Genomic DNA, 23418 nt, shown 5'->3' with positions numbered 1-23418 from the left:
AACTAAACCACACAACCAACCCACCCTCACCCCGGACATACAGGATAACAACTGAAACGAACCATGATACTGCAGGTCCAATCTATAAATGCTGTCAGGACTACAGCCTAATCCCCAACCCCCCGTTCAAGGCCTACCACAATTGTGGAGTGATAACCCCTCACCCCGGCATCCAAAGCACTTTGCCCAACCAAAAACCGCCAATGCAAAAAGACATTAAAAGAACAGCCCCCCTCCCAGCATTAATGCCTAGCGGGACCATACTATAAGCAGCCACTCCCAGAAGATGCCAGTTCACCAGGAAGATCGCTCCATAAACGGATAATCAGCTCTGCATGGAAGTCGCTGAAGAGTCCAAGTCCGGCCCTGCACCAGTGCCAGACACTGATTCATCGGGAACCACGGCCATTGTTCCATCTTGTTGTATCTCGACCCGAGGGGCAGGGACAACCACCACTCCTTGATCCATAGAATCCGTCATCCGTTCTCCCTCACGATTCCGCCAATCAGATCCGTCAGTCCCAGAGGCTCGATTCACCACTCCACGAGCCCCATTCGGCCTGCCCAGCATCGCCTTATCCCACATTTCCAGCCATCTGCAAACCTCCTCTGGTTGCTGAAAGAAATGGGACCTGCCTCCAGAGAGTACCTTCAGACGCGCTGGATATAAAAGCATATATCTGATGTTCATTGCGCGGAGCTTCGCCTTCACCGTCAAAAAACTCTTTTGCGAGTTCTAAACCTTGTTGGTGTAATCAGGATAAATGGAAATCTTCCCATTTTCAAACACCGCCTTGTCTGAGTCACGAGCTGCCCTCAGAACACAGTCCCTGTCCCTGTAATTCAGAAGGCGAGCAATGATGGCCCTCGGAGGCGCACCAGGCCAAGGCGGCACCACAAGCCCTCTTTGTGCCTTCTCAACCAAAAGCACTCTGGAGAGACCCACAGGATGCAGCACATCCCTGATCCAGTTTTCCACGAAGGCCTCGACCATAGTCCCCTCCAACCATTCTGGGAAGCCCAGCAGTCTAATATTATTTCGCCGGGAGCGACCTTCAGCATCCTCCAGCCGCGCTTCCAGTCTGCCAACTGTAGAGCCAGCCTGTGCCATTTGCTTTCGTAGAGTTCCCACCTCCGCCTGTAGCTCCACAATTGAGCCCTCCGTCTGCTCTGAGCAGGTTCACCTCAACCGCCACCGTTTCAATCTTACCCTCTAGCGCGACTCTCTACCCTGAATGGCTGTGAGAATTTCTGCTCGGTATGGTTCCTCCACAGGCAACAACCCACTCTGTCCGTCATCTGACCCCACCACCCGGGTGACACGCTGCGGTGTGGGCACAGAAGTGGTATATTGTTCCATGGTATTGCCCTGCGACACATCAGTCTTCCGATGTCGTCCCATCACAGGGCAGTCACCACGCAGCCTGCGTCCTCCAGGCTAAGCCCAATATGAGAAAGGGTCACCTGCAGCTCACAACATCCAAGGCCAGTTCTCACCTCCTGGGCACCCAAACACCCCAGCAACAACAGGGGTAATCTGACGCTGATAAGCGAAGGTCCAAAAAGAGCGTCACCACAGTCCGCTCACTCTCCAGCCCAGCGGGGCCAAACAGAAGATCCAAAATACTTGAAATCCCCCACCGAGTCAGGGATGAGAGCTCCCCATCCAGGTAGCCCTTTACTCCAGCCCCATACGTCCAAATAACCACCAAGGAACACAGGCACCAAGTAGAAGCTCCAATCAGGGTCTGCGCAGGATTACAGCCTCTGTCTCCAGCACCGCAGCCCAATCGCCCTCCAGGTATGCCCAGAGAATCAGGCACACTTCCTTCTCCACATGAAAGACATCACTGCCAGTCCTCAAGGTTCGGCACCAGCTCACCAGGCAGACCCAATCCGGGCCGGATCGTCTCTCCTCTTTCAGCCCCTCAAGCAAGCCACCAGCAGACAGGAAATCCCCATCTGATCACCTTAGCCAGGCAGAAGTTGCTGGGGAAGGCACACCACTCACCGGCTCCGATTGCGTGGCTAGGCTGCAGCCGCCACCCCACGCGCCCAGCCTACCCCATGCTGCATGAGGCCGCGATCACCGCAGGAGCCCGTCCCCTCCAAGCACCAGCGGCGGGAACAACCGGCCACCAGCAGGTAAGAGGAACGCCCGTTCGATCACAGTGCCGACAGGAGTTCCAGGGGAGGGGCACACTCCTCACAGGTGCCAATCGCAGCACCAGGATGCAGCGGTGGTCCTGCGCGAGGCTGAAATCACCGCCGCAGCCCGTCTCCGACGAATTTAGGTAGGCGGAGAGAACCAGCCGTCACAGGAATGCACAGACTCCACCGGGAGGGCAAAAACATCCGAGGGGGATGTTGCCAGGGATCGGGAGCTCACCAGGAGCACGTCCCGCCGGCCATGTTGCCTGGCCACGCCCCCATCCTTTTACACAAGTTGGTATTTACAATCAGTGTTTCCAAATCCCATCTACAGCCTCTCCAGACACAGCCTTATCTTGAAGCCATACTCCATTCTATCACAGCAAAAGCATACCCCAACCCACAGAGGGCTTTCAATTTCCAAAAACAACTTGTCTTTTTTCAGCCACATTGTCGCCTAACAATCAAAAGGGTAATGTGCCTTCCAGGTATGATGGCTTCTTGCATAGCAATAGTTCCAAGTGTAATATGAAACCCCAACAGAAGTGTACCACTTTGTTAACATCACAGTGGTCACAAGCAGGGGTCGACATGGAGGATCTAGTGTTGGTTTCACTCAGGGTCCATCAGGCCCTACAGTGGAGGAACTCACAGAACAAACAAATGGGAAGAGCCAGCAGGGACCCAATTCCACAGGCAACAATTAAAAATGATGCTTCACTCATGGGTTGGGGTGCTCATATGGAGGACATTGTGGTTCAGGGACATTGGACTCCACAACAACAGACATTATACATTAATATGTTAGAACTACTTGCTATTTGAAATGGCTTTTCAGAGCATTCCTACCCAACATATCTTGGGAAAAATGTCCTTCTATTAACAGAAAATATGATAGCAATGTACTGCTTTCAGAAACGAGGGACCCATTCACTACAACTATCTCCGCTAGCACAAGTCAAAATGGCAATAGGCCAACAAACAAAAAGTCCACCTTGTACCAGTTTATATACCCGGAGTGGACAACTTACTAGTTACCTACTAAGCAGAATGCAAAAACAAGTCTATGACGGGGAAATCCACACTCAAACCCTACTAACATACTTCCAGTGGTGGGGGCTACCAACAGTAGATCTCTTTGCCACTGTAGAAAACACAAAATGCCCAAACTTTGCATCCAGGCACCCACACCGAAAATCTAAGGGAAATGCACTATAGATTAACTGGTCAGGAATATTTACGTACGCTTGTCCGCCTATCTGGCTCATCACTTATGTAGTAGGGAATCTCAGACAGACTTCACTAACTATGATACTCTTAGCTCCAACATGGGCATGTCAACCTTGGTACACAACTCTGCTGGAGCTCTCTCTACTACCTCGCTAGAAGCTACACAACATTCCAGATCTTCTCACTCAGGGGGGCAAAGTGAGGCACCCCAGTGTTCAGCAACTAAATCTTGCAATCTGGCTCCTGAGGTCATATAAATAAGGTAGACAGAAGACTAATCACAAGGGCATGTTATGCAGCAAAATGGAAACGTTTTATTCACTATCACGCCTCAAACAACATAAACCTATCCTCACCATCTGAACAATAACCTGTGTGTTACTTGTTACGTCTGCAAAAAGCACATATAGCATACACATCTGTACACCTACATTTGGCAGCAGTTGCAGCCTACCTACAAAACCGAAAACACCAATCCCTTCTTTGAATATCTGTCATAAAAGCATTCATGGAGGGACTCAAAAGGGTACACCTCCTGTAACACGGCGGAACCTGAACATTATGTTAAAAAGACCAATGTCCACACCATTTGAACCAATGCACAAATGCAAAATACAGTTCTTAATATGAAAAGTGCCATTCTTTGTGGCCATTACATCACTGCAGAGAGTCTGCGAAATACATGAACTTACTATTGAGGCTCCTTACTTTCAAGTATTCCAAAACAAAGTTTGCCTACGCACAAACCCAAGGTTTCTGCCAAAGGTCATATCTCCTTTCCATTTAAATCAAACATTGTATTTACCGGTTTTCTTTCCAAAACCAGAAACAGTCGCAGAACGAGCATTACATACACTGGATGTAAAATGTGCCCTTACGTACTAAGTGGAAAGAACAAAAACCTTCAGAAAAACACAGCAACTATTTGTAGCTTTTTTAAATCCATGGAAAGGCAATCCTATCTCAAAAGCTAGAATCGCTAGATGGATAGCAAAAAGTACACAGATTTGCTACATCAATGCAAAACAAACACTACCTACAAAGCCAAGACCTCATTCATCACAAAAAAAGGTGGGTCAATGTCATTTTTAGGAAATATCCCCATAACAGACATATGTAAAGTGGCAACATGGAGAAACCCACACACTTTTACCAAAGACTTCTGTGTAGATGTGCAAGCCAGACAACATCATCTAGTGGGACAAATGGTTCTACAAACATTACTTGAAGCAAATGCACCGATGCCTAAAGCCACTGAAGAGTACTGCTTTGCAGTCTATGCTTAGCATGTGTATCTGCAGCTAACACATATTGTGAATGAAGAATGTTACTTACCCTGTAAGCATCTATTCATAGCGTGTAGTGCTGTAGATTCACATGCACCTGCCCGCCTTCCTGGCACCTATTAGTGACACAAATACCCAGGACGTTCAGCATGTTCAATACCAAACACTTACTTAGCAGACCATGCGGGTCATTACAACATTGGCAGTAAAAGTCGCTTACCGCCGTGCAGAAGACCGCCAATACACCGCCGCGGCCGCGGTAGACCGCCACAGCTATTATGACACACATCTCGGAATCCGCCGAAATTCAGACACCCACACAACACCGCCACACCAAAGGTCAGTGATAAACTGGCAGAAACAAACCCTCCACCTCCACGCCAACAAACACGCCCATGCTATTACGACCCACGAATCCACGCGGCGGTCTTTCAACCGCGGTATTCCATTGGCGGTACACACCGCCGCGCTCAAAATACACACACATCTCCAAAACACCGCCACATTGGACAATTCAAAATATACACATCTGATAAACATACAAACAACACTCCCACACACCCAATACAATATAAAACACACACCCACATCACCCACAAACCCCTACGACCAGAAATTCTGAAAGAAGGCCAGAGAGACAGCACAGCAGTTGACAACCCCATCACACAGAGGCACACAACACCATCACCCACACAACATCCACGCACAAAACACCACACACCACTACACTCACCACACTCATCACCACATACACCACCCCACACCACACCCACACCACCCCATGGCACGCCAAAGACACCTCCTCTTCTCCGAGGCGGAGCTCAGGGTCTTGGTGGAGGAAATCGTCCGGGTAGAGCCACAGCTATTTGGCTCACAGGTACAGCACACATCAATAGCCAGGAAGAGGGCCTTATGGTGCAGAATAGTGGACAGGGTGAACGCCGTGGGACAGCACCCAAGAAATAGGGAGGACTTCAGGAAGAGGTGGAACGACCTACGGGGGAAGGTGCGTTCAACGGTCTCCAGGCACAACATCGCGGTACAGCGGACTGGCGGCGGACCCCCACCTCCTCCCCTTCAACTAACAACATGGGAGGAGCAAGTCTTGAACATCCTGCATCCTGAGGGCCTCGGAGGAGTCGGTGGAGGATGGGACACTGGTAAGTCAAATCTTAACTATCATATCCCCCACCCTACCTGCATGCCATCACACACCCCCTCCCTCACCCCCTCCCCTATCACTCCAACTCATCACTAATGTACCAATAACACAAACCACCCATCCCAACACCAAGCGCTGCATGACACAACTAAGCATGGTCACCCCTCACCAAAGCATGCTCACTGCACATACCCACAACACCCCTCCAACCATCATCACACAAGCCCCCACACAGGAATGCTTGCACTGGGGTTCACGCACACCCACCCATTGCACACCATTACACGCACACATGCAATAATCATGCTCTTATGCCCCTGCAGGAACCCGAAGGACCGTCACCACACCAGAGGGTCCAGACAACACCACTCCACCCCCAGAAGAGGCCCACAGTGACAAGAGCAGCTCTGCCCTACTGGATCTTGATGACCAGCCCGGACCATCGTGGGCCTCAGGACAGTCGGTTCCCCTTGCACAGGCACAGCCCAACACCGACCTTCCACCCTCTGGTAACACCAGCACAGCACCCACCCAGCGGGCCCAAACCTCCCTACCCAGGACAGGTCAATCAGCTGTGTGTCCACCACTACAGGGCACCCAGGGTAACCCACCACTCCAACAACAACAGAGACCTGGGGGCAGTGGTAGTGGGCACACGGTCCAGGGGACGGAGGCACAGGAACATAGGGGAACTGGGAGGGCTGCTGTGCGACAGAGGGAGGACAGGCCAAGGGAACCAACTCTCCACGAGGCCCTCTCCTCCATCATGGGAGCGTACCACCACTCCCAGGAGACGATGGCGACGGTCCTGGACAAGTTGCAGGAGACCCTGCGGCTGCAGGAGGAGCAGTATTTGGGGTTCAGGGAGGAGCTCAGAACCATCAGCTCCACCCTGGGCACCATCGTAGGGGTGCTGAAGGACATACAGCAGACCTTGAGGGACACCGTGGCACTCCAAGGGGCCCCTGACACTAGCCAGGACGATGAAATGCCCACCATCTCCGCCGGCGCTAGTGGACAGGACGCCCCACCACAGGACCACCACACCAGCACCCCACCCCCTGCAGACGGACAACCACCACGCAAGCGGTCCCTGAGATCCAGGAACAGGACAGAGCAAGATGGCAAGACCCCGCCAGGAAATAAGACCACTCTGATTGTCCTCCCACTGTCCCACTTTGTTACCCTGTCCATATTCGAACTGCTTCAGCTCCACTTCCTATGCCCAGATGGGCAGTGCACCTGTGAGACTAATAGATTGGACTCTGCCATGGACATTCCTCTACCATCAGCAATTTACAACCCCCCTTCATTTTTTGAGCACTTAAATAAACACCCTTGAAACACAAAACAATCTGGAGTCAGTCTATGATTTTGTACTTTGTATTATCAATGACAGTGTCATAATGGCTGTACCAGTGTAAGGCTAACATACCTATGTCACACATCACAAGCCCTTGAAGGATGCAAGCAGTTGACACGTAGGTTACCACACCTGTGAAACCGTAATGGAAGGGTACAACTCAGTTAACAAATAGTGAATGAAATCGAAAAACAGGATAGAGGTAGACGTGTGAAAGTTAATGTAATGTTAAACCAGAAAATGTTCTCACCTGTATGTCACTGGAAATATTGCTGTATGACTGACTCCCTGTTGTCGTTTTCTTCTTCCTCAGCTTCATCCTCATCACTGTCCACAGGCTCCACAGACTCCACAGCTGCTACAACACCGTCATCTGAATCATCCTCCTGCAGAAAAGGCACCTGGCGTCGCAAAGCCAAATTATGGAGCATGGAGCAGGCGATGATGATGTCGCACACCTTCTTCGGTGAGTAGAATAGGGATCCACCTGTCATATGGAGGCACCTGAACCTGGCTTTCAGGCGGCCGAAGGTGCGTTCGATCACCCTCCTAGTCCGCCAATGGGCATCATTGTACCGTTCCTCTGCCCTGGTCCTGGGATTCCTCAATGGGGTCAATAGCTAGGAAAGGTTGGGGTAACCAGAGTCCCCCAATAGCCATACACAGTGCCTCTGGAGTTGACCCATCATATCAGGGATGCTGCTATTCCGCAGGATGTAGGCGTCATGCACTGAGCCAGGGAACATAGCATTTACCTGCGAGATGTACTGATCTGCCAAACAGACCATCTGGACATTCATGGAATGATAACTCTTCCTGTTCCTGTACACCTGTTCACTCCTGTGGGGGGGGGACCAGAGCTACATGGGTCCCATCAATGGCACCTATGACGTTGGGGATATGTCCAAGGGCATGGAAGTCACCCTTCACTGTAGGCAAATCCTCCACCTGAGGGAAAATGATGTATCTCGTTAAGTGTTTCAGCAGGGCAGACAACACTCTGGACAGCACGTTGGAAAACGTAGGCTGGGACATCCCTGATGCCATGGCCACTGTTGTCTGAAAAGACCCACTTGCAAGGAAATAGAGCACTGACAGCACCTGCACGTCGGGGGATTCCAGTCGGATGGCGGATCGGTGACATCAGGTCTGGCTCCAACTGGGTACATAGTTCCTGGATAGTGGCACGGTCAAACCGGTAGGTGACAATGACATGTCTTTCTTCCATTGTCAACAGGTCCACCAGCAGTCGGTACACCGGAGGATTCCGCCATCTTCTCATATGTCCCAGCTGACGGTGCCTACGAAGGACAACAGCGAAGAACCAGTCACTATTCCTCCAGGTATGTACCCACAGTTACACACAAGACTACACCACTCACAAAACCCTTCCTGTATGTGTGTTGAGTGTAGGCCTAGCTATGTGTGACGCAGTAGTAAATGAAGCCATGTGGGCCCCTGAAATGGCGGCTGCCTGACCTCCAAACTGGGACAATGGGATTGTGGGGTAACTGCGCTGGCGTTGCCCACCATCACGGTAGGCGGTCGTAGACCGCGGCGCAATGCTGCATTGGTTTACAGTGGACCCTATGGGTCCCAGGAGCCAATGAACAGGTGCGCCGGCGGTGATGATGCGCACCGCCACGGACGTCACCGCCGCGGACGTCTCCGCCATTTTCTATCTGTTCACTCACTAGATACCTGACCTTCGACAGGAGAGGACCTACACTGCTAGTGCTGCTGTGACCTCGGTCTGGAAGCAACGATGGCTGCTGCGTCTGGGGAAAGGGCCCCTGCCTTCACTGTACAGGAGTTGGAGAAACTTGTGGATGGGGTCCTCCCCCGGTACACGCTACTCTACGGTCCTCCAGACCAACAGGTGAGCACACAGGGAGCACGTTGTATGGGCTAGGCCTGGGTGGAGAGGGCTGGGTGGAAGAGGGAAGGGGGCACAGTTCATAGAACATTAATGCATGGGAATGAATGGGCCACATGGCCAGAGTAGGGAGGGGACCACTCACAACGACGGTGCAGTTGGTAATGACTGTTCCTCTTCCCTTGTGCATATCATGTAGGTCAGCGCCCTCCAGAAGAGGGACATCTGGCGTGCCATCGCCAAGGAGGTCCGGACCCTGGGGGCCCACCACAGACTGGGCACCCACTGCCGGAAGAGATGGGAGGACATTCGCCACTGCAGCAAGAAGACGGCGGAGGCTCAGCTGGGGATGCCCTCCCAACGTGGGAGGGGTGCCCGTCGCACCATGACCCCCCTGATGTTCCGGATCCTGGCGGTGGCCTACCCGGAGTTGGATGGGCGCTTGAGGGCATCACAGCAGACACAAGGGGGTGAGTACAACCTCATTCTGCGGCCTTTGCGTGCAGTGGAGGTGTCTGGGTGGGGGAGGTGGGCTGTGGGTGTCCCTAGGCCAGGGCGAGTTAGGTAGGCAAAGCCCCTCCGTAATGTAGGCCATGTGGCACTCAACCCCACCTCAGCAGAGTGCCAAGTCGAGGTATATTTGCCCCTGTGGCATCCATCTGCGCAGTTGTCCACCATTGCCATGTAGGCCGTAACCCAGAAATTGCGTGTGCAGAGGGCAGGAGCACGGCTTAATGCAGGGGGCTGCTGCGTCTGTCTTGTCCGCCAACGGTAGCGGAATACCATGCACTAAAACTCTCTTCTGTCTCCCCCCCTTTTCCTGCTCTCCCTGTCCTTTTGTACATCAGCATCAACAGGCGGAGGTACAGTGGCACCGGAGCACGAGGGAGCTGCATCCCACATGGCCATGGAGGGCCACACCACGGACTCTGAATGCACCAGTGGGATGGAGGGCGAGGGGAGCTTCACGTCGGCCACCGGATCACCAACCAGCGACACGGACTCGTCCGCCGATGGGAGCTCCCCTGTGGTGGCGGCACCATCTGTGCGCCCCACTTCTACAGGTACAGCTGCCACCTCCCCTACCAGCACCACCCTCCCAGCAGCCCCTCAGCGTTCGCCTCGTGCCCGCTCACCCAGGAGGGTGGGCATCACCTTCACCCCAGGCCCCTCAGGCCCTGCCCCAGTCACCCCTGCTGCCCTCAGTGAGGAGGCCATTGACCTCCTCAGGTCACTCACTGTTGGGAAGTCTACCATTGTGAATGCCATCCAGGGTGTAGAAAGAGAGTTGCAACACAGTAATGCATTCCTGGAGGGCATTCATTCTGGTCAGGCTGTCCTTCAGCGAACCCTGCAATCTCTGGCCTCAGCACTGATGGCAGCCATTGTCCCTGTGTCGAGCCTCCCCCCTCCAACTTACTCCACCCAGACCCAATCCCCTGTACCCCAGCCCATCCCAAGCACACCTACAGACCAGCATGCACACAAGTCAACACCCAAAAGTAGCTCAAGCAAACATAGGCACCACACATCCCACAGGCACTCACACAAGCATCACACCCATACAGACACAGCAACATCCACTGTCTCCACTGTGTCCCCCTCCTCCTCTTCTCCCTCCTCCCTCCCATTCTCATCTACACACACACCTGCATGCACCACATCTACAGGCACCAGGAATCGCACCAGGACACCCAGCACCACAAGCCACTCACCTGCACTCACCACCTCCACTGCCATTTACACGTCCCCTGTGTCCTCTCCCAGTGTGTCTGTGACGCCCCCTCCCAAAGTACACAAATGCCGACAGTCACTCACCCAACATCCATCCACCTCACGACAGCCTCCTGTATCTGCACCTGCACCCAAAACAGCTAAAGTAACACCTCCGACAACCACCTCCTCTTCCTCCACTCCCAGACCCCCTCCAGCTACCCATCCCAGTGTTCGTCAGAAACTGTCCCTCTGTAAAATTGACCTTCCCCCCTCCAATTCATCAGTCCCGTCGTAGCGCCTCAGCCAAAAAGCCTCCAATACCAGTGGTGCGTGTTCAGGGATTGTGGAGTGCACCGGCCACTAGGACCCGGAGCCAAGGCACTGGCAGCCCACCCCCTGTAAAGGCTCTAAAATTGGAGACTGGATGACGGGACCGTGTTAAGACTCCTGGTCCAGAGTCCACCGCCAGAGTCACAGCCCAGGAGGGCCCAAGTATCGTCAGTGGTCCAGAGTCCTCCGCCAGAGTCACAGCCCAGGAGGGCCCAAGTATCGTCACTGGTCCAGAGTCCACCGCCAGAGTCACAGCCCAGGAGGGCGCAAGTATCGTCACTGATCCAGAGTCCACCGCCAGAGTCACAGCCCAGGAGGGCCCTAGTATCGTAACTGGTCCAGAGTCCACCGCCGGAGTCAGTGCTCTGGAGGGCCCAAGTATCGTCACTGGTCCAGAGACCACTGCCGGAGTCAGTGCCCTGGAGGGCCCCGGCTGCCACAGCCCCGCTGGGCAATGATGGAACGTCATGCCACACACCAATGCCCAGTGTAGGGAACGTCATGCCACACACCAATGTCCGTACCAGAACCGCCATGGCAAAGCACCGCTGAACAGTCCAGAACCGCCATGGCAAAGCACCGCTGAACAGGGCAAAGACCGCCATGGCAAAGCACAGCTGAACAGGGCAAAGACCGCCATGGCAAAGCACAGCTGAACAGGGCAAAGACCGCCATGGCAAAGCACAGCTGAACAGGGCAAAGACCGCCATGGCAAAGCACCGCTGAACAGGGCAAAGACCGCCATGTCAAAGCACTGCTGAACAGTCCAGAATCACCATGGCAAAGCACCGCTGAACGGGGCAAAGACCGCCATGTCAAATCACCGCTGAACAGGGCAAAGACCGCCATGGCAAAGCACCGGTGAACAGTCCAGAACCGCCATGGCAAAGCACCGCTGAACAGGGCAAAGACCGCCATGTCAAAGCACCGCTGAACAGGGCAAAGACCGCCATGTCAAAGCACCGCTGAACAGGGCAAAGACCGCCATGGCAAAGCACCGCTGAACAGGGCAAAGACCGCCATGGCAAAGCACCGCTGAACAGGGCAAAGACTGCCATGTCAAAGCACCGCTGAACAGTCCAAAACCGCCATGGCAAAGCACCGCTGAACAGGGCAAAGACCACCATGGCAAAGCACCGCTGAACAGGGCAAAACCGCCATGTGAAGACCGCTGAACAGGACAAGCACCGTGTAGGAATGAAAAGGCCGCCACATCAGGCATCCTTATCCAATGTGCAGCTGGGACAGTGACAGGACATGAACTTTCACGGGGCGACTCATCCAGTATGTGCACCAGGCCCACCCAGTACCAGTAGAGAACTGCATCTACTTGAGAGACTGTAGCTTTGCACTCCCCAGGATGGCACAGTGGGCAAGCCACCCACTGTAGAGACTTGAGAGACTGTGGCTTTGCACTCCCCAGGATGGCACAGTGGGCAACCCACCCACTGAAAAGACTTGAGAGACTGTGGCTTTGCACTCCCCAGGATGGCACAGTGGCCAACCCGCCCACTGTAGCGACTTGAGAGACTGTGGCTTTGCACTCCCCAGGATTGAACAGTGGCCAAACCACCCACTTGTGAGACTTGAAAGACTGTGGCTTTGCACTCCCCAGGATACATCAATGGGCATGGTGCCCCGTCGTGGATCTGGCTTTGCATTCATCTGGCTGAGGTGCCCCCCCTTCCCTTCCCCCTGAGGTGCCTGTAGTATTTCTATCTGATGCCCCGGCAGTGTTCTCTCCGATTGTGGTCAGGTGTCGTTTGTGGGCCTCGCCCATGGATTTTTGGACTGTTGGTGCACGGACATTGTTGTGTACATATCTGCACTACTTCTCGTATTGTATATAATTATGAGTGATTTTCTAATATATATCTGTATATTTTTGTATGACATGTATATTGGCACAGTATAATGTTTGACCGAATTTCGCATTGTCTTTTCATTCTTCCGGGGGGATTGTGGGTTGTTACTGTTATTTTTGTGAATGCATTGGTGTGTATGTTGTAATATGCGAGGGTGGGGGTGTTTGGTGGGTGTCCCCCTAACTTTTGCCTCCCCCCTCCCCCGTGTCGTAGGTGCAGTACTCACCGATGTCTTCTGCGCCTACGTAGCTGTTGTTCGTAGAGGAGCAGAAAGACAAGGGCAGGGAGTATTTGTAATTCTGGGTCCATGGAGTCGTCGTTCCTCGTGGGATGTGTTAAGGTGAGCGTTTTCCCATAGCAAAAGCTGTTTCCGTTGTGTTTTTATCCACGGTGAATCCGCCCCGGAAAAGGTGGCGGATTGGCGGGTTGTAATAGTGTGGGCGGTACATTGTCTCCCGCTTGTCTGTTGGCGGTAACCGCCGCGCTGCTTGTCTGTACCGCCGTGGTGGGCGATGTGTTAAAGTGGCTGTCTTTGTTGGCAGTTTCCGCCAGGGTCATAATTCCCTTTTGTTTGTCCGCCGGCCTGTTTGCGGTATTTCCGCAGCTTTAACACCGTCCGCCAGGGTTGTAATGACCACCTATATTCTCACTTCCTGCATGGCAAGGAAAAAACATTAAAATCTAACAAAGGAGGCGTTGAACATGTGCAATACCTCCAGGAGGAGGGGGAGATATGATGTTGACCATAAAACGTCTTTAGGAAAAACATCTTGCAACTGCAGCACTACATGCTACGAATAGATACTTACAGGGTAATTATCAGCATTGTGGGTACTCCTTTTGGACTACTCAAACTGGTTTAGAAAAAGATATCCCATGCAGTAACCTTTGGTTCCTTCTTACTGAGTGTACTGTCCTGTTCAGAGTGCCACCAGCCTTCCTGGATGTAAAGTGTTTAAGTAGTCTTAGCTGGTTTTTTTATGCCGCTTATGGACAGCTTTTAGCTGTGCGTCTATTGTCAGAGATCAATTGTGTACTTTACCAGTGCTTGGAGTGGTGTTTGGGTCAGCCCACTGCTTATCATTAGTTTGCTTTCTTGTTTATCTAAGTTGCTTACTTCTTATTTGATGGCTTTCCGTCTTCGTCTGCTGTCCCTTCTCCAAATTTTAGCTCTTTGTCATGTTTTTGATTAGTATCCTTCCATGGCTCACTGCCGAGAGCTACTTTTTCTTTTGTACTCTAAGAGTGCAAGCCTTTTTTCCTCCCTCTCCTTTGCTTTTGCTTTCCCTCTCACTCACCACCTCCTAGACTCTCCATGTTCCTTACCAACCCTCCCAGCCTGTTTGTCAAAGACCAGCAACTTGTAGTTTGGCCATGTTTGACTGAAAACCACAGTTTTTTTACCTCTTGCCTGCCTCATGTTGCATGACATAGGCTTTGGTACACAGACAGCGCATTTATGGCACTGAGGAAGGCTGCTACACTCAGTCTGCCTTTGTTTGAGACATAAATTATACTTAAAATGACTGGAAAGATGTCCTTTCTCCCAGAAGCATATAATCCGCTACCCTGGCTGCTGCTGCCATCAAAATTGAAACATTGTTCCACTTCTGAGTTGTGCGGAAATTAAATAGCAAGTGTTTTCCCGTAAATGCTGACACCTCCTCTGCTGTTTTATTATTTTAATTACCTACAAGTATTCCTCTGTGTTCATTTTAAGTTGTATTGTATTTGAAAAATAAACCATACTGTTTATAAAGATTAAAAATATTTATTTCAGTATTCAGTATTGAGAAACCTTAAGAAATGAGTTCGCTTTTCTGCCATCATTTTTTATTTTATATGTTTTTTTTAATCTTAACTGTAGATTAAAATATGCATAAGCAAAGCCTTTAGTTTAGCACTCTCATAATTTAATATTAGTGTACATTTTTGTAATGCCTAAAGAATTAACTATAGCAATACTTTTAACCAAGAGTGATTTGGCCAAATCCCCCTTGGTTAAAAGTATTACCTGTTCTTGACTTCCCCCCCACACCCTCCCCAACCTCCCAACCCCAAACTCAGATTCAGGCAGCTAGGGTTAGATATGATGAGACCATTAAGCAGGCTAGAATAACCAGGGACTATTCTTTATGAGGGATATCCTGGATGCTATCCGGAATAAGAATCCGGCATCAGGCAACTTTCTGGCATATGCACAGCAATAGAAGTAAAGCCAATTCGATGATACCATAATCCAATATTTTACCCAAGGAATGGGTTGTCCACTTCCAGTCCCTCTGTAGTGTGGACAGTACCACTAACGTTGATCCTGATATAACTGACCGGGAAACGTCACATCTCAACAGATGATTCCATGGGGTCCAGGCAAGAGATGTCCAATGCCATAGCGTCTTTCACTCACAAGGAGACAAAGGAAGCTATCTGTGAGATGAAAGCCAGGCCCAGCTAAGATCCCTGGTGACTTGTATAAGTGAGAGCCGGATATCTGGGTCTCATCCTAAACAGTCTTTAATGCCATTTTGGCTTGTGCACCAATCCCCCATACATGGAGGGGAGCAGAAATATTCCCTATTCACAAAAGGGGTTTGAAATCTGACCCAGCCAGTTATCAGCCCATATGCTTGATCAACACAGCCCAGGAGATCTTCAGCAAACAGATTTTGCCCTTGAATTCCTGGATAGAAGACATACTATCCTAATCCCAAATGGGTTTCTGCCCCAAAACGAGCATTGTAAACCAGTTTTTTAGATTCCAAATGCTGAGATGGAAAACAGTGGACATAAACAGAGGGAATCTTTATGTAGCCTTTGTGGACCTCAAGCCTACATTTGAAATGGTCCCTAGACATAGACTCTCCGCTGTCCTGAGAGACCTGGGCCTCCCTCCACATTACTCAAAACTATAGTGCATCTCCACACCAAGAATTATGCTCAAATTAGATGAGACCATACCGGTCGACAAGAGTGTTAGACAGGGATGGGTATTTGCCCCAACACTTTTTTTTTGTTTGTTTTGTTATTCATGAATGATGAGTTTTTAATGGGCTGTGAAAATGATTCCCCAGTTCTGTGTGGCACCAAGATCCCGCTCCTGTTTGCAGACGCCACCTTCTTGGTTTTGAAAACCCCAAAGAGCTTGGAAATTTTGCTTGATAGATTTAGGGCCCACTTTATATTTGGCAGACGAGTTACTCTGTCACAACGGTGGCAGATATCCTGTCCGCTGAAATATAAATTCCATTATATTCTGTGGGAGTTATATTTCGGCCGGCGGGATACCCATCACCGTTTGTGATGGAGTAACTCATTCACTGAAATATAAAGCAGGCCCTTAGTCTTTTCTGCTCTAATAATGTTCAAGCCATAAAAACCAATAAAACAGAATTTATGGCAATACATCTCCATTGACAGTTTCGTGGGTAGTGAGGTTGGAGGGAGTAAATCTGGAGAGGGTATCAAACTTTGACTATTTGGGTATTCGGTTATCTGGTTCCAGCTCATGGAACAGCTTCTCCTCAACCATTGAGTAGCCGCCGTGCTGAGCTTTGCAAAAAATACTTCCTTTCACCAGATGTCTCCCTTATTGGAAATGTGGAGAGTCCAAGCAGTGGCTGCTGCCACCTATGGGTCTGAACTTCGGGGCTACAAGAAGGTAGAGGCTCTGGGGGTAGCCAAAAATAATTTTTGGAGGGGTACACTAAAACTCTTTTTTTTTTTTTATTGGATTTGGACATCCAACCGATCACTGGAAAGTCCGACTGAAACCCATCCTTTATTGGGTAAGACTATGGCTGAATCCTGAGCTGGAACCCTGTAGGAATGGGTTGAAGGATATTCTTAGACTGCCAAGGAGTATTGCTGTATTGCCGTGGCTGAAGCATGTTAAACAGACCCTCCACATATAGGGACTGCCTGATCTCTGGCAACATCCTGAGACCATTACCTCTTTTCCACTAAAAAGGTAAAACTTTTTTTTTTGGGACCACAAATGGTCAAAATTACTCCAAGCCATGGCAGAGTGTCGGAGTACCTCTAAAATCAAAAACATGAACCAAAATTCAAAACATTCCTTCATGAGATCGACCCGCCGTTCACCATGAGATTCAGCTGGGAACCCTACCACTAGCATCTTTCATTAGTAAATGGAGGAGTCGCCCAGAGGGAAGTGCACTCTGCCAAGCTTGCACGGAAATTGATAAAACAGACAACCGTCTTCTCTTTTGCCCTATATATGTCTAGATATTTGGGAATATATCATTATAAACTGGCCTTGAGGGTCTGCAGATAAGATACCGGGCCATGCATTGGTTTTTCTGTTGCCTAATTTCTGATCTGTCCTATTAGCACCAGGTTATTAAAACAAGCAGTAGCTGCTACCACTGTGCATAGGAACCACCAACTATTCGGGCAACAGTAAATGACAGCACTGCTTTGCTGGATAGTTTGCACAATAGTGTTATTCAATAATGTACTCTTGCACTCCTATTGATTTATTACCATGGTAGAATTACTATTGTCGTAATGTTTATATAACTCACTGACTTTTAAGCCAAGTAATTTTTAAGCATATTAATAAGTTTTCTTTTACTCTTATGAAAGCTACACTTTAATACATGATTTTATATCATTTAAATTCTTTATAAATATTTTATAAATGTAGTACGGAATTTTGAATATGGGTTTGAGATTGTTGTCACGAAATTGATAAACAAGTGATATAATACTTTTATATATTCTTGCTGCTTTTAAGGTCGTTGACGAAAATAAATTATTTAAAGTGAAGTAGCCCAATGACATATGTAGGTACATCTAAATATCTCCTGGCAAATTTCATAAGAAGGCATTGTTTCTTCGTAAGTATGAAAAAACTTAAATAAAATCAGCATAAGAGAGATTCGGATAGTGAAGGGAGCGTAATAAATGTAAATATGGTAATAAAAAGCCCACAGTGACTAAATGCACATAAGCATCTAAATCATGTACGTTTTTCTTCACGTAATAGGTGATACGACTGATAATCCGTATGCCCAAGTCTACCTAAACAAAGAGGATAACAAGTGTCTGAATTATCACCCGGATTCGGAAGAGAGGGAAAAAAATGATTGTATTATCACAGTTGAAGAAGGTATGGGATTTACATGTATGTTATATTATGGTTTAATGGATTACAGGCACCATGATTCTCCCTTTTAACACCTGAAAATAATATTTCGATTTAACAAATATATTAAAATATTCACAAATGGGGAAGACACTGGAGAACAAACAAGACCTGCCTCTGGATTAAAACTACTTGTATTGTACACAGAGCTCACTAGAGAAAGAACCAGCGTCTTCAGATTGACTACATTACTTACATGCAGATTTGGCTTTCTTTAATTCACAGACATGCCAGAAGTACTCCTAATAAATTCACAAACGTGCCAAAAGTACTACTGAAAAGTGCAACAATTACGGTTTTCTAGGTGTACTCCAGAAAAGTGTTTATGAATTTCTTTCTTGCCAGTACAGAGGGGTTGTTCCATGGGTAACTGTGCATGTTGTGCAATTATGCAGATTGAAATGCCACACTTCTGTGCAGTGGCACATTAAAAAGAAACCTCCACAGAGGAAAACATTTCCTGTAATGAAACTTCCTCCCCAACACCTATACCAATTTTGGGGTTGTTCCCTTCATTGTTCCATCTTGGAAAGGCATTTACCGCTGCCCCCAAAAGAGCAAATCTGCGACAATTTTCAAGTTGGAAAAAGTCCTTAGAGAAGTTCTGAAGGTACCTTGAAAATTGCTAGTGACTTCTTCTAAAGTTTGCACTTTGTTTTTCTTTTTGCCTAGTGACTTTTCCATTACACGCCTCTTTATTTCACATGTTATGATTTTCTTATATTGGCAAACATAATACAGGTCTTCATGTTCACAAAACATTTCAAAGAGAAATTTTAACCAAGTAATTTGAACATAAAGTTGCCAAGACAGCCTGAGTAAGAACTAACACAGCAGAACAAAGCTCCATAAGTGACAAACACTTAAAATTAAATTCAGCATGGCTACAATTACTTCATCCTTACCCAGGCCTTGCAAATAGGCAAACGCTGCCATATCAGCCTGAAGCCAACGCCCAGCAGAAGTGGGCGCAGAAAGCACTTTCTCACCTTCGCATAGAATGTACAAAATAAAGTCAGATGCATTGTCGATTGATCTGCTGAGGCTTCGCAATGGCATGGTGGAAGAGATGAAAACCATGTTCCTCCATTAGGGAAAGCCAACTGAAAGTGCAGTGTTGTGAGACGGAATCTGGCCAGCAAAAACGTGCCTCTTATTATTCACAACCTGTAAATAAAGTGCCATGGAGGCTGGCTCCATATTTCTAGGGCCTCCCCCTTCCTCATGGTTGGATTGTGAGCATTCATTAAGCATAAACTCCAGACACAGTTCCTTCACTCTGCTCAAGGACATGCTTGCCAGGGTGTCCTGGTCGGAGTAAAACGATGAAAACCCCATTCTCTCAGATCTCTTCTGAACATAGTTCAGTCAGGGAATCTCTGGAGCTCCATCTGTCTTGAGGCAAGAGATCTGCACAGGTGGGCCTTAGGGTTCATCCAGATACGTGCCCATAATAATTAGTGTTGTAATTTAACTAGAGCTTATAAAAGAGTCAGCCCCACCTCCTTGTGGCAGAAAGATGTTGCAGTGCATTGCGATCCTGCCAGTAATATGTGTATGAACGTATTCTGGGCTGTCTGCAATAAAGTGCAATTAATGTATCCCCAAATCCCTGCACCAAATAGGGCAATAGAGACACATTTGCTTTTAGAAATGCTAAGCATATCCCTCACAGATTCATCACCCAGCCTTTTCCCAGACCTAAAGACCGCATCTATAGACCTTTGAAATTACAAAAACCTTACATTTCCAATTTCTTCACCTCCCAGCAAGGATTTTCTTGTCTTTGTCTGCCTAGGTCCACATTTCATTATGAAAGATTTAGATTGGTTAACTGCCAGACCTAAGTTATCCATAAAAGAATGAAAAACATTCAGCAAATTGCTAGTGATTTCTTCTAATGTTTGTAAGAACAAACACAGCAGAACAAACAAAGGTAAACAGTGATAGAACTAGGGATAGAACTAAGGGTGGGAAGGGAGTGGACTGGGGAAGAGAAATGGCCTATACATGTATGGAGTCTGGTGTTTCTATTCATTTGCAAGTTTGAAAAGGCATTAGCTCCGATGATTGATGGGATTAGCACTTTGGTGAAATTGCTAGACTGCCAAATCTAAGTTAGTAGCTTTGCAAAGCAACCTTTCACCCAGGGAAGGCAACATTGCAGCCAGCGAAGCTCTGAGGGAGGTCCTCTCAGTCATAATAGCTGTTAATCACTCTATGAGTGACTCCCAAGTTCTCACTAGGGGGCATTTCGTGATCCCTCTGGCCTCTTCACTTTGCGGAGCGGAATCCTCTGCACTACCCCTTTTGAGGAGAGTTTGAGACAATGCTGCCAGAGAAGGGGGGGGCTCTTGATTTTCAATGGAAGAGTATAACTCAAAGATTAGAGCCAAATTAGCTAGTCGCATGTGTAGGAGGCTGACCTGGCTTGTAGTGGGTACCAGAGGTACTTACACCTTGTGCCAGGTCCAGTTATCCCTTATTAGTGTAGAATAGGTGTTTCTAGCAGCTTAGGCTGATAGAAGGTAGCTATGGCAAAGCAGCTTAGGCTGAACTAGGAGACCTGTAAAGCTCCTACTATACCACTGGTGTTATATGCACAATATCATAAGAAAACACAATACACAGAAGTACTAAAAATAAAGGTACTTTATTTTTATGACAATATGCCAAAAGTATCTCAGTGAGTACCCTCAGTATGAGGATAATAAATATACACAAGATATATGTACACAAACCAAAACTATGCAGGTAATAGCACCAGGGAGTAATGCAAGCAATGTAAAGTTACAGTAGATTGCAATAGGAGCACATAGTTATAGGGGCAACACAAACCATATACTCCAAAAGTGGAATGCGAACCACAAATGGACCCTAAAGCTATGTGAGCTTGTACAGGGTCGCTGGGACTGTAAGAAAACAGTGAGGGTTAGAAAAATAGCCCACCCCAAGACCCTGAAAGATAAGTGTAAAGTGCACCTACTACCCACAGAGAGCACAGAAGTCGTGATAGGGGGATTCTTCAAGGAGAACAAACACCAGCAATGCAACAACAGTGGATTTCCGGACCTGAGTACCTGTAAGACAAAGGGACCAAGTCCAAGAGTCGCAACAGTGTAGAGAGTGGGCAGGAGCCCAAGAAATGCCAGCTGAGGGTGCAAGGAAGCTGCCACTTGTTGGAAGAAGCTTAATGTTCTGCAAGAACGAAGAGGACTAGGAACTTCCCCTTTGGAGGATGGATGTCCCACATCGTGAAGAAGCTTGCAGAGGTGTTCCCACGCAGAAAGACCGCAAACAAGCCTTGCTAGCTTTTTCAGGAGGAGATGGGATGTCCTGTTACCTTGCCTCCTTTTTGCTTACAGGGAGGTACCCCAAAAAGGAGTGGGCTTCAGCCCCTTTGAACTCCTATTTGGACACCCTGTAAGAGGTCCTCTAACACTTGTAAAGGAGGGTTGGGAAGAACCTTTAAAAGCTCCTAAGCAAGACATAGTGGACTATGTACTTGGCCTAAGGTCCAGAATGGCTGAGTATATGAAAAAGGCCAGTAAAAACCTTCAGGGCAGCCAAGAGCTCCAAAAGCAATGGCATGACCAGAAGGCTGTTCTGATTCAGTACCAACCAGGACAGAAGGTGTGGGTCTTGGAGCCTGTGGCCCCAAGAGCACTCCAAGACAAATGGAGTGGACTCCACATTATTGTTGAAAAGAAGGGAGAAGTCATCTACTTGGTTGACTTGGGCACTGCCAGGAGTCCCCTTAGGGTGCTCCATGTCAATCGCCTAAAACCCTACTATGACAGGGCTGATCTCACCCTGCTCATGGCAACAGATGAAGGACAGGAAGAAGAGAGTGACACTCTCCCTGATCTCTTCTCTTCCACAGAACAAGATGCTCTAGTGGAAGGTGTAGTTTTAGCAGATTGTCTTACTGCTGAGCAGAAAGACCACTGCATAAATTTCCTGGGTCAGTTTTCTGAACTCTTTTCTACTGTGCCAGGTACCACTTCTTGGTGTGAGCACACTATAGATACTGGAGACAGCATGCCTGTCAAAAGTAAGATCTATAGGTAGCCTGACCATGTCAGAGACTGTATAAAACAAGAGGTTCAGAAAATGCTTGAACTGAGAGTGGTTGAGCACTCTGAAAGTCCTTGGGCCTCTCCTGTGGTACTTGTACCAAAGCCTCATTCCAAAGATGGGAAAAGGGAAATGAGGTTTTGTGTAGATTACAGAGGTCTCAACCAGGTAACTAAAACTGATGCTCACCCTATACCCAGGGCAGATGAGTTAATAGATACACTGGCATCTGCCAAGTATCTAAGCACTTTTGATTTGACTGCAGGGTATTGGCAGATCAAGTTATCAGAGGATGCTAAAGCAAAAACTGCATTTTCAACTATTGGAGGGCACTACCAATTCACAGTAATGCCCTTTGGTTTGAAAAATGCACCTGCCACTTTTCAGAGGTTGGTGAATATAGTCCTATAAGGGTTGGAGGCTTTTAGTGCTGCATATCTAGATGATATAGCTGTCTTTAGCTCCACCTGGGATGATCACCTGGTCCACCTGTGGAAAGTTTTGGAGGCCCTGCAAAAGGCAGGCCTCACTATCAAGGCTTCAAAGTGCCAGATAGGCCAGGGGAAAGTGGTTTATCTGGGACACCTGGTAGATGGAGAACAGATTGCACCACTTCAGGGGAAAATCCAAACTATCATAGATTGGGTTCCCCCTACAACTCAGACCCAGGTGAGAGCCTTCTTAGGCCTCACTGGGTATTACAGGAGGTTCATAAAGAACTATTGCTCCATAGCAGCCCCTCTTAATGACCTCACCTCTAAGAAAATGGCTAAAAAGGTATTGTGGACAGCTAGCTGTCAGGAAGCTTTTGAGGAGCTGAAACAGGCCATGTGCACTGCACCTGTCCTAAAAAGCCCATGTTACTCCAAGAAATTAATTGTTCAAACTGATGCATCTGAATTAGGGGTAGGGGCAGTCTTATCACAACTCAATTCTGAGGGCCAGGATCAACCTGTTGCTTTTATCAGCAGGAGGTTGACCTCCAGAGAAAAGCATTGGTCTGCCATAGAGAGGGAGGCCTTTGCTGTGGTCTGGGCACTGCAGAAGGTGAGGCCATACTGTTTGGCACTCACTTCATTGTTCAGACAGACCACAAACCTCTACTTTGGCTAAAACAAATGAAAGGTGAAAACCCTAAATTGTTGAGGTGGTCCATATCTCTACAGGGAATGGACTATACAGTGGAACTGGTAGA

At 48.6% G+C, this 23418-nt stretch overlaps 1 protein-coding gene across 1 annotated transcript in view; it reads left to right on the top strand.

Moving 5' to 3' along the window:
* LOC138296107 (zinc finger protein 879-like) overlaps nt 1–23418 on the top strand; it is a 532771-nt gene that overhangs the window by 178367 nt on the left and 330986 nt on the right. The window contains exon 4 of the mRNA XM_069234965.1: nt 17988–18110. Coding sequence (XP_069091066.1) covers nt 17988–18110 — 123 coding nt within the window. The remainder of the gene's footprint in view (nt 1–17987; nt 18111–23418) is intronic.

Source organism: Pleurodeles waltl, chromosome 5 (genome assembly GCF_031143425.1).
Source record: "Pleurodeles waltl isolate 20211129_DDA chromosome 5, aPleWal1.hap1.20221129, whole genome shotgun sequence".
In the NCBI taxonomy this organism is placed as follows: domain Eukaryota; kingdom Metazoa; phylum Chordata; class Amphibia; order Caudata; family Salamandridae; genus Pleurodeles; species Pleurodeles waltl.
The sequence above is the reverse complement of the archived record's forward strand: the minus strand, read 5'-3'. Positions and strand labels throughout refer to the sequence as shown.